Raw genomic sequence first — 14,868 nt, 5'->3', positions numbered from 1 at the left:
ATGACTTTCTAGATGATGTGACATGTTTTGTCAAGTATGGTAACCCATACTCGCAATGGGACCTCTGCATTTGTAAGTGATCCTGGTAAGTGAACATTCGCACTATAATTAATGATCAGTCATTCACACAGAGCAGTGGGAGAAGCTACCACTGTAGCACACAGGGAGCATCTGGGGTTAAGCTGCCTTGCTCAAAAGTACCAAAGTCACCACCTGCCGATGTGAGACTTGAACAGGCTACCTTCAGTTTACAAGCCTGACTCTGTAAATACTGGACTACAGCTGCCCCCAAAGAATATAGAATATGTGGGAGTGGGTACACTGTCATATGTTGGCAATCACCAACAAACTTTCTTCATATAAACTGCATTATTAGTAAAATCAGAAATTTAGAGAGATTTTCATTTCAAAAGGAAAAATAAAGAAATGCAAAGTTACATACAGTTGCGGCTTTGTATTAGTAAGTGAGAGGTTTGCAGAAGAGATGGGTTTTTAGCTAGTTCTTAAAGATGGCCACAGAGTCAACAGATCTTGTCACAACTGGCAGATCATTCCACAGATGTGGAACAGATCCAGAGAAGGTGTGCGATAGTGATTTTTTTTCTTCTTTTTGATATGGCACCATGAGATGCCGCTCGTTGGCAGAGCTTAGGGATCTAAAGGGAACATGAGTTTGTATAAGCGTGTGAAGGTAAGGGGATTCTGAACCAGTGGTGGTTTTAAAGGACATGAGCAGAGATTTGTATTTAATGCGAGCAACTTGCTGCTGCGTTCTGGATCATTTGTGAGGGTTTGGTTGTGCAGGCTTGGGAGTCCAGTCAGTAACGCATTGCAATAGTCCAGTCTGGACAGGACAAGAGCCTTGAATAGAACTTGTGTAGCAAGATAGGAAAGGTCAAATTTTCCTAATGTTGTAATGGATGCATCTACTGGAGCGGGTGGTGCTGGCCACATAAAGCTAAGCTGATCATCAATGACCACTCCCAGGTATCGGGCTGTCCTGGTAGGCGCGATGGTCGAGGAGCCTAGCTGAATGGAAAGGTTGTGATGAATCTTTGGTTTAGATGATATGACAAGCAGTTCTGTCTTAGCAAGGTAAAGCTGGAGATTGTGAATCTTCATCCAGAGTGAGATATCCCTCAGGCATGCTGAGATGCGGGCAGAAACCGTGGGATCATCAGGGTGGAATGCCAAGTGAAGTTGAGTGTCATCCGCATAACAGTGATAGGAAAAGCCATGTTTTCGAATGACAGAACTCAGAGATGTCATGTATATCAAAAAGAGCAGTGGTCCAAGCATGGAGCCTTGAGGCACCCCAGTATCGATACGTTGGGGTTTGGAGACGTCACTTCTCCAGGATTGATTATACTTACTATGAAGCATTTATTTATCATGCATTAATAAGGCACTCTTACTGCATTTATTTACATCACTGCTGGATTACTTTGGTGTAAATTAACATCACTCTACTCTGAAAAGTACTTACAGATTGAGCCTTCATTTACCATCCTTTTTTAATCATTGCATGTCCATTTTATCTCAATGTAAAATAAGTATTCTAATGTTGCTTATCTCTGCAGCCGCTGGGGTTGCTGGAACAGGTTCTGTCGAAGGAAATGCAGAGCTGTTGTGAAATCCGACATCTTTTACTGGCTGGTCATTCTGCTGGTGTTTCTGAATACCCTTACCATATCATCTGAGCATTACGATCAACCCAAATGGCTCACGGAGGTCCAGGGTAAGACACCTTCTAAATTTTGAAAAATGTATGTAATCAACTTAACTGATTAAGTCAACACTCTTCAAGGAAGGTTTACAATACAGTGGCTTCTACATAGTGTGTGTGTGTAGGGATAATAGCACCAGATTGTAATACCAGCCAAAAGGCATATAAATAAAAACTAAATGTAAACATGCAGAAAGTTTTCTGTGAGGTAGAGAACCTCACAGGTCCAAAAATATGTACCTTATCTTAGTATTATTTGCAGATTCAAAAGTCTACTTGCTGTCACGGTTAAGGATGTCTTTACAATTACAACTTTGCATTCTTTTTTATCTTGAGTCAGCCTGCATAATAAGTATTGTTTGACCGATTAAACTGATAAGGAATGCTCATTCAGTGCCATGGGCCAGACATTAGCATTGCTAGCATCCCTGTGCGCTTTAAGCAAAGTCTGACCAATTTTTTTTTAAATGTATTAAAAAATGGGAGAAAGAAATTACATTGTTTCATCAAAATTAAGTTTTATTTGAGTGTTTTTAATAAAATATTTTCATTTTCACTATGATGCTTATGCCCTGCCCCTTTGATTGCCCCGCTCCCAGTTAATGGAGTACTCATTCTTCAGACCTATGGATTAATTCGAAATGAAAAAATTAGATAAATGCCCATCCCTAGTATCCACCTTATTTTTGACATAAATGCGGGCCCGTCATCTTTGAGCTCATATGGATAGACCTGGGACTATGCTACAAAATTGGCATAGAAATATGTGTACACAATTTTCCAGGCAAATATCGGTATTTATAAAAAAATTAACTTGTCGTAAATAAATGTGCACCATACGAATGCTCTTGACTGTGCGTATGCACTCTCTTTGAGCGGAGTGAAAGAACACAAACTCTGTTCTTGTTTTAATACACATTTAGTTTTAATATTCCTATTTCATACATGAAGATCAGCACTCAAATTGCATCTAGGAGTTGCATCTGCCTATGAGCAGTGAATATTTAACAAATTTAAAGTATTGAAAAGACGAAGCCTCTACAGTAAATGGAGTGTTGCACACATCTAATTTACTTTTAATGAAAATGTCTCTCGTTTGTCCAGTCATTGACCTAAGATTGATTTTAGTGAGGAAAGCATTGTAAAAAAGTTTACTTTTAATGGGAAATGCCGACTGCGGAGTGTAAAAGTAGGCTACACTAAGAAGAATCAGAGGACGAAAGATGAAGGGTAAAACTAAGTTTTGAAACACCTGATTTAACTTCTCCTCATAACTTCTCCTCTTTAATCCAGCAAATAAAACATAGCATGGCTTGGCAAACGATATATTTTTTTGCTAAAAAGGTTGGGAACCACTGACATAGCCCATATAGTTTAGCCTAATATAAAGAGACTTTTTATATTCTTACTAGGGATGAAAATTATCGATTAATTGTTAGTTGATTGACCTTATCGATCGATTAATGATTAACTGATAAGCAGCTATTTTCCTGAGAATGTAAATTTCTCACTGTATCAGTAGTGTCTTTAACATATAAAGCAAAATACTGCTTATATACACTGAATAAAAGTGCATGTTATATTGCTCAATTGATGTTTTATTCTAACAGTTGGGATACAGTACAAAAAATGGCATTTATGTAGTTTAACAAAATAAATTATCCACAGAAAATTAAAATGCATAAAAAATAATTGTGCACTGGCTGACTTGTTGCATGTGAAATATTAAAGGTGGGTTGCACCAACAAGGATTAGGCCTAAATCTGTTTTAAATCAAGGCTTATATTTAATAATTCTGGTGCACCAAACTTAAACCAAACGTTTAACTTGTTTAAAAATAATCAGGAAAACATTACTGCTGGGCTTGTTGCAAAACACTCATCTCAGCTGTTTTGTTGTGCTGGCTGTGGGACCCTGTCGGCTGCCCCGTGAAGAGCAGTAGACTCTACTAGTTCCTCAAAGGTTTTAAACTGACTAGAGTACAGGAATCCATTTTGCGTACTTCAGTATCATTTATGCCCAGAGGGTTTGGACATTTGGGCCACATATTAGAGCACTTGAGTACCCACGAATACCTTGAACCAACATGTGTCAGACTGCAACCATATGAGGACAGTGGTGGAGTCAGTCAGGTGATGGGTTCTATGCTCAGGGTTAACTCTGTTTGAATTACTGTAGTGAGTTGAACTCCAGTAAGAGCAGCACAATCTTTCCAGGCGAGGAACAGATGATTGTTCTTTGGAATCGTTTACTAATTTCTGTCTTTCAAGGGTCTGGAGTAACACTGAGAGGGAGGTTGATATGCTGTAATGATGGTAGCTCTTCTTGCCACTCTTTCCAAGTTTGCAGAAAATCATTGGCCAAGTGTAGATCATCCCAATCACGTTTTTGTCCCACAGACGTTGCATAATAATCTTGGCTTGTGTGGTATAAGGAATGAAATGACCCAAAGGCAGAGATGGGCATAAATACATGGAATACATCCCAGCGTGTCATGAATGTGTTAGCATTTAGCCTAGTCCCATTTATTCCTTAATTCTTCCCTGTTTAGATACTTAGAAGCCAGCAAACACTTCCATGTTTTCCCCATTCAAAGAGTGTTACATAAGAAGTTACACGAGTAAGTATGGTGGCACAAAATAAAACGTGGTGATTTTTAAGTGAATAAAAATGAGAACTATATTGTATGGCGGAAGAGCACTTAGTTTGCAGCACTTCAACCTCTGGCGCAGTAACATCATCCCTCCTGTGAAGATGTTACTGCGCGCCGAGGTCAAAATGCTGCAAACTAAGTGCTCTTCCTCCATGCATTGAAATAGATAGTTATGTATTAATTTGTCTAAGTTGAGGTAAGAACATAGTAAAATATTAAAAAATTGTGGTTTTTCTTTAAGTGAAAAGTGTAAGCTTATTTGTCAGCGTTCCACACTCTATCTCAGTCGTGCAACGTGCAAGTGCCTGCCAACATGCAAGTGTGAATTTTAATTTCCTTTCGCGACAGTTATAATAACACAAATCACATCACACCCAATAATTCAATTGCCCTTGCTTTTTTCCCACTCCAACATTTCAATTATTGCCTACTAAAAGCTGCACAGATATATTTGCTTACCTGAACTCTTGTGTCTGGTCTGAACTAGTTGATGCATGAAAACAGCACCCTGACTGGTTGACTGGCTCAAAGTATTTTGAGTATTTTAAAAATACAAAAATACTCATCTTAAATGTATTTAAATACAAATTACATTTCATTTTTTTCAAAGGCTTTAAAATACAAAATACTATTTTGTATTTCAAATACGTATTTTAAATGCATGTATTTGAAATACTGCCCATTCCTGCCCAAAGGGTCATACTGTCTAGCCAGAATCTTGTATATACGTGTCATGGTTGTGTCAGTGCTTTCTATGGCCTGGTATTTAAAGGAGATGGTGTCAGTCTCCTGGTTCCAGAGGAGTCCCAGAGTGGATTCTTGCATGTTTATTCGTTCTCGAGAAATCCAAAGGGCTGTACTGCCAGAAATAGCCTTTGCTGGAAAAGGTGACTTATTGTTGAAAATTTATTTGCTGACCACTGTCTCAGCTCGAAGCCGCAATCTGCCAGTACAATATTGATTGTCAACAAACTGTGTCACATCTTCTGATGAGGTGAAACTTTGTAGACAATTGTCCACGTAGAAGGATTTTAGGACAGAATGGTGGATGTTATCACCAGGTTGGCTATTGTCCAGCATGTGTTTTTGCAGGGCAAAGATAGCACAGCAGGGGCTGCATGTGGTGCCAGATGGTAGAACTGCAATTTCAGATCTCTCCAAAGGAAACCTCAGTAATGGTCTGGTTCAGGCATGTTTTTGGCACGCAAGAGGGAGTTGCATATCGCTTGACAGGCAGTGTTGATCAGTCATCTTTAACCGTGTGTGTTGAACCGGACCCTGTAATGTCCAGCCCAGCAGGGTTTTTACAGCAGCCGGTCCCCCTGGTTGGCCTAGCCTCAATGGTTCCACTAGGGTGATTAGATGACGGTAAACAGACCCGATGAGCAGCATTGGACAGACTTCAGTGAAGTTGTTCAGGGGAGTCTTTGTAGGGTGTTTGTTTGATTAAACTTAAAGCAACACTATGTCGTTTTTTTACCTTTAAATAATGTCTCTAAAATTATTTCAGTGATTGAACAACTTTTAACTGGACAAATTGTACTGTTGCTGCAACCTGAGCAGCCTCCTAGCTGTTACAAGCACAACCTGAAAGTGGCGGTGGACTATAGAGCACACAGCCCCGCCCCGCCCCTCCCCCTGCCTGCAGAAGAGTGTCTGATACTAGGCACTGTTGTGCTTTTCAACCACATGGGGGAGCTGTAAGTCATTTTTACATGGAAACTACATAGTGTTGCTTTAACTTTTGAGCTGTGAAGGCACCCTCGATGAGATATCGTTTACTGGCTGACCTATCGGAGAAACTGTAAATGAGACTGTGGCACCATTACTGTATAAAACACTTTGGGCTCACCTGTTAGCCAGTAACATTTTAGAATATTCCTCAAACTATATGATTATTTTTGCAAATTGGGGATGAAATATAAAAAACCTCAATCTAAGACCTTTCCCAAGATATATATATTTTTAAGATTAGTGCTGGTTAAGAGTAAGAAATTATTGTTTTAAATGTGTAATGCCAAACGTCCCACCTTTGACACCACCTCCACAGTTTGATTGACAGGCATCACAGCGTCTTCATAACAGCGTTCCCTGCTCTCGTCTCAACCGGGCCATCATATACGAATTATTTTAAGGGGGCATGGTGTGCACAGCTACCCTTAATACTTCATAATTATGAATATCAATTAAACATCAAAACCTTTTATATGTATTATTCTTATGGACTAATACAGACAAAAAGAGAAGTGTTTATGGATTGTGTTTGTAAATGCCGCATGATGAACTAAGATGAATAAATGCTGTAGAAGTATTGATCATTATTTTATTTTAATGCATTAACTAATTATTAACAAACAAGCTTTATTGTAAAGCGTTACCAACACATTTATAGGAATGCATTTCATGTGCCAGCATGTGCCCCTCAATTTCAATGGGCATGACTCCTTTGGTCTATATTGGATAAAAACCTGGTTTAAAAAATGGTTGTTTAATTTGGGTGTTCGGCTTTATGCTTTACTGAAAGGACCATAAAGCAGGGGTGTCTAAATGAGAGGGATGTTAGCGGGGTGGGTGCTTTTAATGTTGTACTCTCAAATAATGGAAAAACTGCCACATTTGTTTAAGATGTTTTAAAGAATGCATGTATGTTTTCCTAACATGACAGTTAAAAACCAACTACAAGGGACACTTTTGCTAATATGTGACGTGCTGAACCATGATTCAAAATGCTGTCTGGTGCCTCCAAATCATCTCATTAACAAATCATACAGTTTGTGAACTTGTACAAATGGATTAATAAAAAACACACTATAATAATAAGAAGAATAAGAGTAGAAAATAAAATAGGTTCACAATTTATACTTGTTCACGCTCAGTGTTAACTGCTTCAAGTTGAGGAAGTTGAGCAAAGAGGTGGGATGATGTGAGAAACATTGTATTGATGAGCATCATCCAGTCATGGCCATGTGGAGACATTGCCATTTCTCATGTGACTTTTATCCATTCTTTTCAGTTACCCCCACTCAGTCACCCTATGCTTTAGGGGTCTATTAAAAGTCAGTGGGCTCAGGGGAGGCAAGAGAGATGCCCAAACTGTTCAGGCTTTTCTGAACAGTTTATCATTTTCCCATTCAGTTGTCCCTCCCTTGCCTACTCAGAAAAAATGGTCCTACTTTGTTAACCTCATTGTTGTGATGTTTGTTTGCAGATGTGGCTAACAAAGTATTGCTAGCCCTGTTTACGTGTGAGATGCTGATAAAGATGTACAGTCTGGGACTTGAGGCGTACTTTGTCTCACTCTTCAACCGATTCGACTCTTTCGTGGTTTGTGGAGGCATTGTAGAGACGATCCTTGTGGAGCTGGAGTTCATGTCTTCTCTTGGCATCTCCGTGTTCCGGTGTGTTCGTCTCCTCAGAATCTTTAAAGTCACTCGGTGAGTAACAGCAGAGAATGTTTTGACAAGATTAACAGTAAAATATAACCAAATATGTATAGATACCTTGCTGTCAACCTAAATGTAATTTTAAAATGTCAAGTTCTTATGAGTGTTACAAACATTTAGGTGGGTTTACAGTCAGGAACTTCTAATTACAATATTTTGACATACATAACACATGTCTGGAAAAGTTATAGCCTAGTGCGGGGCTATTCAATGCTGGTCCTGTTTGGCTCCAACCATAAACCATCACACTTGAAGAAGCTAATGGAAGTCACAAGATTATTTGGAAATTAATATAGTATAAAGTTTCGATTAGGGTAAGAACTAAACTCTGTGGTACACCTCCAGGACCGGATTGTAATAGCCCTGGCCTAGTGGCTAGAGAGCCAGGGTTGTAACCAGAGAGTTGCCGGTTCGACTCTCATGGATGAGTGAGTTGCGACTGTGGTGCCCTTGAGCAAAAGCACCTTACCCTAATTGCTCCCCTGGTGCTGGGGGCTAGCTGCTCACTGCGTGTTTTGCATACTTGACAAGCATGTCACTTGCACATAGCCGTATACAGTATATAGATACAGCCTGAATATGTGGCTAAACTGTCTGCAGTTAGGGCTTTCACTCTTATAAAATAATTGTTTCATTGCGATTGATTGACCTCATTAGCCTGGCTAACACCAGACCAGTCTCATAGAGAATGAGACGTGGTCTTGGAACCACATGCTCATTTTCTCGTATTTCAGGCATGGTTTACGAATGCCCAGAGCCGTTTATTGGGCACTACGAGTGTCTATCAAATTTGTCTGTACATAGCTCATAACCAGTCGTTTCAATTATACCAGATGACGTATGTAGAGCACATAAATTCAAACGTAAACAACTTTTATCCGGTACATGTGTCAGAGCATGTGAGCGATGCGGAGCGGGAGCGGAGCGTTCAGCGGGTTGGTAATATTTCCATCAGAGCGCATTTCCAAAAATTCCGCTCCGCTCGCTCAATACGCTCAGCACCGCTCGCTCATCCCAGAATGCCTTTTGGTAATTTGCTAGTTCGAGAATCTGTAAAAACGGCTAGCAATAAGTTATGGAGTTCAAATATTGTTTTAATGAAGTCGCCAGCCTTATATATAAGGAAAGAAATTAAACTAAGATGACAGAATAACTGTAGCATCGTCTGCATCTAGATGCAGTTTTAAAGATTATAAATTACTCTAATCTAACAATCAACAAAATGCAAAGCGCCATAATATAACTGATTGCCTACCAGCATTAAAACCACTTAAAATAAAAACCTTTATAGTTCTTTGTGTATCTACAGCGTCCGCTCTGTGGATGAGGAAGCTGCAGCCAATAACGCCGGTGCCTTTAGGATTAACTGACTGAACACTTGACTCTTACCTGGACATTTAGATATTAAACTAGATTGAAGCAGTTATCAGGAAATGATAAATGAGACGCATAAACAATCTAGTTTGCAACATTTCTCATGGTGAATGTTTATATGCATGTTATCTCTCGTTGTAAGGAGCTGAACCATAACTTGTGTTGTGATGACGCGCGCATCCTCACTACGACACGCCCATTACGGCATTCTTGCGGCTTCTTGTTCACATAGAGGGTTATCCGTGTATCTGACTAGGTCCTCTTTCCAGCAACAATCCCAGAAGATTAACGGGACGAGTTTGTGTTCACACAGACGCTTGTCTGGCAATTTTATGGGTATTTTCTTGGACCAAAGGTCTGTGTGAATGGGGTTATAAATGAACAGAAATATACAAATCAAGAGCCACACATGAAAAATGCAAATAATATTAAGTGAGGTAAGTTCTCTTTGTATTGAATTTCCCTTTCCTGCATGTCCTTAACAGCATGACTAGGTTGCTCACACCCTGTCCATGTTCAGTCATGACAGTTTATGCTTATTAGCAGATGTGGGAGTAAGTCACACATGTGCAAGTCACAAATACGTCTAAAGTCTTAACCTTTAAGTCTCAAGCAAGTCTGAGTAAATTTTTGTGAGAGTCAAGTCACTGCTTTGTCAAGCAATTCAAGTCATGTCGCAGCTTGGGTCAAGCAAGTCATACAAATGTTTGATGATTTAACTAAATTTAGATATTAGATACCGTTAAATCTACAGTAGTTATGGACTGAGAGTTTTATTTGCAAATTTTTAAAAAAAAAAATTAAATTAAATAAATTATTTTTATTTAAAAGGTGTCCACACAAAATCTAAATAAAAATCGAAATTACAAAACATAATGTTATGTACCTGAACTTAGTCCAACATAAAAGCATAAAGTGTTTGGGGACAACTCTTTCAATATGCCTCTAATATGGCAGACCATGGACAAGTATAAAAAAAGGATTGGAGTGAGTGAAATTTATTAAATGTTAAATTGAAATTGAGAGAAAAGTATATGTCTCTGCTTGCATCTCTGAAGTTTTTATGCTGTATGATATTTTTCTGTGTATACAATATATTAATGTGAATCCCCATAAACTATCTACTGTATAGGCTTTCACTCAAAATCACTCAATTACACTGAAGACCAATTTTTACAAAAGTTTAATGCATTCCAGAAAATGTTGTTTTTTAAATGTATATAAACATGCAATATTTTAAATGAAAGAACAGCGTAGGTTTCTTCAGAAATACCTAATTTTGAACAAAAAGATTATTGCACTTTTGTCAAAGACTTTTCTAAGAGATCAGCTTCAGAACAATGATCAAAACATGCAAAGATCCGTATAGGGTTTTATAAGAAGGGTAAGAGCACAACACTCTAAGAATGTGTTAATTTTAACACATCGTTTTGTGTTATTCTATTTAACACATTTTGTATTATTTTAAGACATTGGGTAATTTCATGTCGATTTTGAGTTCAAGTAAATAAGAGAGACATCACAAAGTCTGTTGTTCCAAAAATAAGATGTGAAAAGATAAGGACAACACATTAGATGTTACAGTCTCTGCATCGTATCTGACTTTTATTTCGTTTTTTATTTAGTTCTCGTCTGTGAAAAAGGTTAGTTGACGAATATTTTTCGTCATAGTCTTCGTCAACAAAATTAACACTGCTTGAGTCCCCATCTCTGCTTATTAGATAGCGCTTTCCTTTTGTTTAAAAAAAAGTTATTTTAAGTCATTTAACTCAAGTTCGAGTCATGTCTCAAGTCATGAATGTCAAGTCAAAGTCAAGTATTTTATTAATATTTGTCACGTCTCAAGTCCTAAAATTTGCAACTTAAGTTAGACCCGAGTCAAGTCATTTGACTTGAGTCCCCCATCTCTCCTATTTTGCCATTTAAAACAATACTGAACTGCTTTGATTGCTGCAAGACTAGTACGGCTGTGTAAGAAATCTGTGTTAAGAGTTATTTTTTGCTATTTCTGCTGATTTCTTTGGCAAGATATGCAAAATTTTGCGGAATGATTTTAAATGTTTTGAAAAGATCTGAGAGAATGGGAGCTGTGAATTTTACAAAACAAACAAAACTATTTTTTATGATATGCGGTGCAGTAGAGGTCTTCTCAGGTTCAGAGAAATCTACCTGACACGAAACAACGCAAATTGACCCAAGTTTTTTACCCAAACCCGACATGCAAAAATCTGTTTTTAAAGAAAGACCAGACCCAAGACAAACCCGAGAAAATTAGACCTGAGTCTGACACGAACCAGTGGCTGGACCGAATGTAAACCGCACCGATGTGTGTGCAGTCTGCAGCCCTTCACGCACCAGTCAGATAGAAAGAAACCCCGGTGGCCTCACAACCAATTTGGCCCACTGCAGAGAGGGGGTTGGAAAAGGACATTGACCACACACGCAAGATTGTTCGTGTTTTCTTTGGTCCATTCGGCAAATGAAATTACCCGAGAGCCGATGCCACTATTATTATACCGGACCCTTGTCCAAGGCACACATGAAAATTTTAGACCCGAACCCGCTAGAGTTGTACCTCAGGTTTTTGGATCTATGTGGACGCGTGAAGACGTCTACTGTGTAGGGCTCTACACTTGAGCACATGGTTTAAAATGGGCGAATAAGGTCCTTTAGTTTTAATGACCTGTTCCTTCAACATGTTATTGAGGCCCTGCCTTTCTGTTTGTAGTCACTGGGCATCTCTGAGTAATCTGGTCGCGTCTCTGTTGAACTCCATAAAGTCTATTGCGTCCCTGCTTCTGCTTCTCTTCCTCTTCATCATCATCTTCAGTCTGCTTGGAATGCAGCTCTTCGGCGGCAAGTTCAACTTTGACGAGACTGTTACTAAACGAAGCACCTTTGATAATTTCCCTCAAGCCCTGCTTACGGTGTTTCAGGTGTGTATGTGCGCTTTTGAATGTTTACACCTGCCTACAGGCATGTCACTGTAATTGATGCTTACTGTAATGCTTTGGCCCTCCCTTCCATGGTTTTATTATTGTATTGTACTCATACATAAATAGTATGCTTGGTTTTCTCCAGCTGCATAATTTGTTTTTGTGTGTGTTTGTTTATGAACAGATCTTGACAGGTGAGGACTGGAATACAGTGATGTACAATGGGATCATGGCATATGGAGGCCCTTCCTCCTCAGGCATGCTTGTCTGCATCTACTTCATCATCCTGTTTATCTGTGGTGACTGTATCTTTTCATACTTGATGAAATTACTCAAACACCCATTCTTACTACAGCAAACATTTTTCCAACACTGTTTTGGTCAAGTCAGATGGGTCTGTGAACATTTTCATAGTTTGTTTTTCAACCTCAAATGAAATAAAACGAGAAAACTGGGGTACATTTCGGGCTGGGATTTTTTTGGCACAAAACAAATAAACCACTCTAAAATAAGTTTTAACATGCGTCGGTCCTGAGGCGCACCTCTCCGCTGATTAGTCAACCAAAAGGTGAATGTGTGACATCATCCGTTGTTCCTCAAGTCTGTTCAACAAAAAAAGTCCTCTGCTGCTGTAGTAGCAGCCTACACTCTTAGAACGAACACAGTGTGTTGTCCAAGAATCAACACTACTAAGGCCCTGTTTACATTAAAGCATTTGCATTTTAAAATGAAAACGATCCTCGTGACCAAACATGACCAATCACGTAACTGGGCATGCGCATAAGTGTAAAATAACTTATTACTCTAATAATAACTTACCTTTGCGCATTTATGCAGCCTAGAGGTGTGCGATATTCAGGGTTGTAGGGGGGGATGTACCCAACACTTCCGTCCATAATTGACTTTTGGTTTGATTTTTTGACTGTTTTCAGTGGTTATGAGGAGCAATATAAAAGAGAAATTTGGTAATCATTGTCCCACCTAACAAAAATTCATTATTATTAATTTTTTTAATATTTCTAATTAAAGTATTTCTAATATTCAGAAATGCGCTCTCCGCTCACGAGCAACAAACCCGAACCTCACTGTCTGCTGAACTTAAGCAGAAACATCAAAATATAACCAGCTTTTAAAATGGTTTTATAACTAAACATTTAGACTATTTTAGCACAAATTATGAGATTATTTTTTTTATTCTTGACAAAATTAGAATATAGTAACAGTTGTTTTTTTTAAAATAAAGTTTTAGGTGGGCCTGTTAAAAAGTGGGGCTGTGGGACATTGTCTTTCAAAACATAACCTGCGCGAAAGAGTAAAAAATGAATGCGTCTCTGTCCACAGCACATTTCGAAACATTTTAATTCATAAAAATAAATCATGAGAACATGAACTTCATCACTGCATTTGCAGCGATTGTAAAATATTTTTTCTTATTAACTCAAACATATGAGCTGTGATCATGCACAACGAAAAAACACAATAATTAAACCCCCCTTCCCATTACCATGGATAATGCCATTGCCACTCATGTCAAAACACATATTTATGAATGGCAAAACTATATGGCATAAACATAAATAGGCTATAGTGTAGGCCTATGCATCATACTAGGAAAACAGTCGGCCTTGATGATGGACTTCTGTCGTCTTTTTCTGCTTTCCTGTGGGAGCGTCATCTGCAGCATGTCGTCCCTCTTTTATCCACATTTCTGAGAATCTCTGGGCAGGGAAGTAGGCAACCCCTGGCCCATTTATGGAAATGAACAGTAGGTTGTTCAGTGTGGAGACGTTTATTCGCTTTCCTTCGTCTGTGAGAATATGGTTCATGGCGCTGAATCCCCTTTCCCACTCAGCTGTTGACAATGGGAGTGTGGAGACAGTGATGAGCACTTTGCGCAGATTGTCTCCTGTGCTGCCATGACACTTGAATTGGTGGAATTCCTTGAGGAGTATGGTACTGGTTGCAGCCTCAACAGCGAGAGTCTTCCGAATGGTGAGAAGTTTGTTGTCTCCATAAAGGATGCGCTCGTCTTCATCAGATGGCCAATTTGACGGATTTAGAACAACTGCATCAGAAATAATTCCGTTGTCATCCAGCCTGCGCTCAATGTTGTCGGCCAGAGAACAAACAGTCTTTCACGAAAGACCTCTGACTTCCGAAAGACCTCTGACTTCCTCTTGCGTTTACACCATCTGCTTGCCGCATAGACATCAGTGTTCTCAGTGCAACATCCACCTCAGCATTGGCACTGACAGCTGTGGCATCTCTCCTCTGCAGAAACAGGACAAGGCTTGCAGGGTTTCCAGTGCATCTTTTACCAACGGCATCTCCACCAAAAAAAGCCACTTTTTACCATGAATGCCCTGACATTTGGCTCTTTCCACAGAAGATCTGGATTTGTCTTCCATCAACACTCCAAAGAGTTTAACCAAGGCTGGATAGCTTTGCCAGAGAGCCGTCACAGACGTGCAGGATGAGGACAGCCAGCGCACATCAAATACTCTTCCTATTCTGCGAGCGTGCATGCCCAGATTGGAAGCTTCAGACTCAAACTCTCTCATATGTTTTGGTCTTGGTCAGAGAGTCAATGAACATCTGAAAATGGATTGCCTCTGTAATGTGTTTCACAGCATCATGGACAGCAAGTTCTAACTTGTGGTTCATACAGTGAATGACGGTCAGGTTAGGGTTGATCTTCTCACGTAGGAGTGTGGCTGCTCCCCTGTATCTGCCCAT

At 39.3% G+C, this 14,868-nt stretch overlaps 1 protein-coding gene across 1 annotated transcript in view; it reads left to right on the top strand.

Annotated features, from left to right (window-relative positions):
* The window catches only part of cacna1db (calcium channel, voltage-dependent, L type, alpha 1D subunit, b), a 193,086-nt gene that overhangs the window by 48,961 nt on the left and 129,257 nt on the right, over positions 1 to 14,868 (top strand). The window contains exons 12-15 of the mRNA XM_055167221.2: positions 1,581 to 1,738; positions 7,588 to 7,813; positions 11,925 to 12,132; positions 12,317 to 12,437. Coding sequence (XP_055023196.2) covers positions 1,581 to 1,738; positions 7,588 to 7,813; positions 11,925 to 12,132; positions 12,317 to 12,437 — 713 coding nt within the window. The remainder of the gene's footprint in view (positions 1 to 1,580; positions 1,739 to 7,587; positions 7,814 to 11,924; positions 12,133 to 12,316; positions 12,438 to 14,868) is intronic.

Source organism: Misgurnus anguillicaudatus, chromosome 5 (genome assembly GCF_027580225.2).
Source record: "Misgurnus anguillicaudatus chromosome 5, ASM2758022v2, whole genome shotgun sequence".
NCBI lineage: Eukaryota > Metazoa > Chordata > Actinopteri > Cypriniformes > Cobitidae > Misgurnus > Misgurnus anguillicaudatus.
The sequence above is the reverse complement of the archived record's forward strand: the minus strand, read 5'-3'. Positions and strand labels throughout refer to the sequence as shown.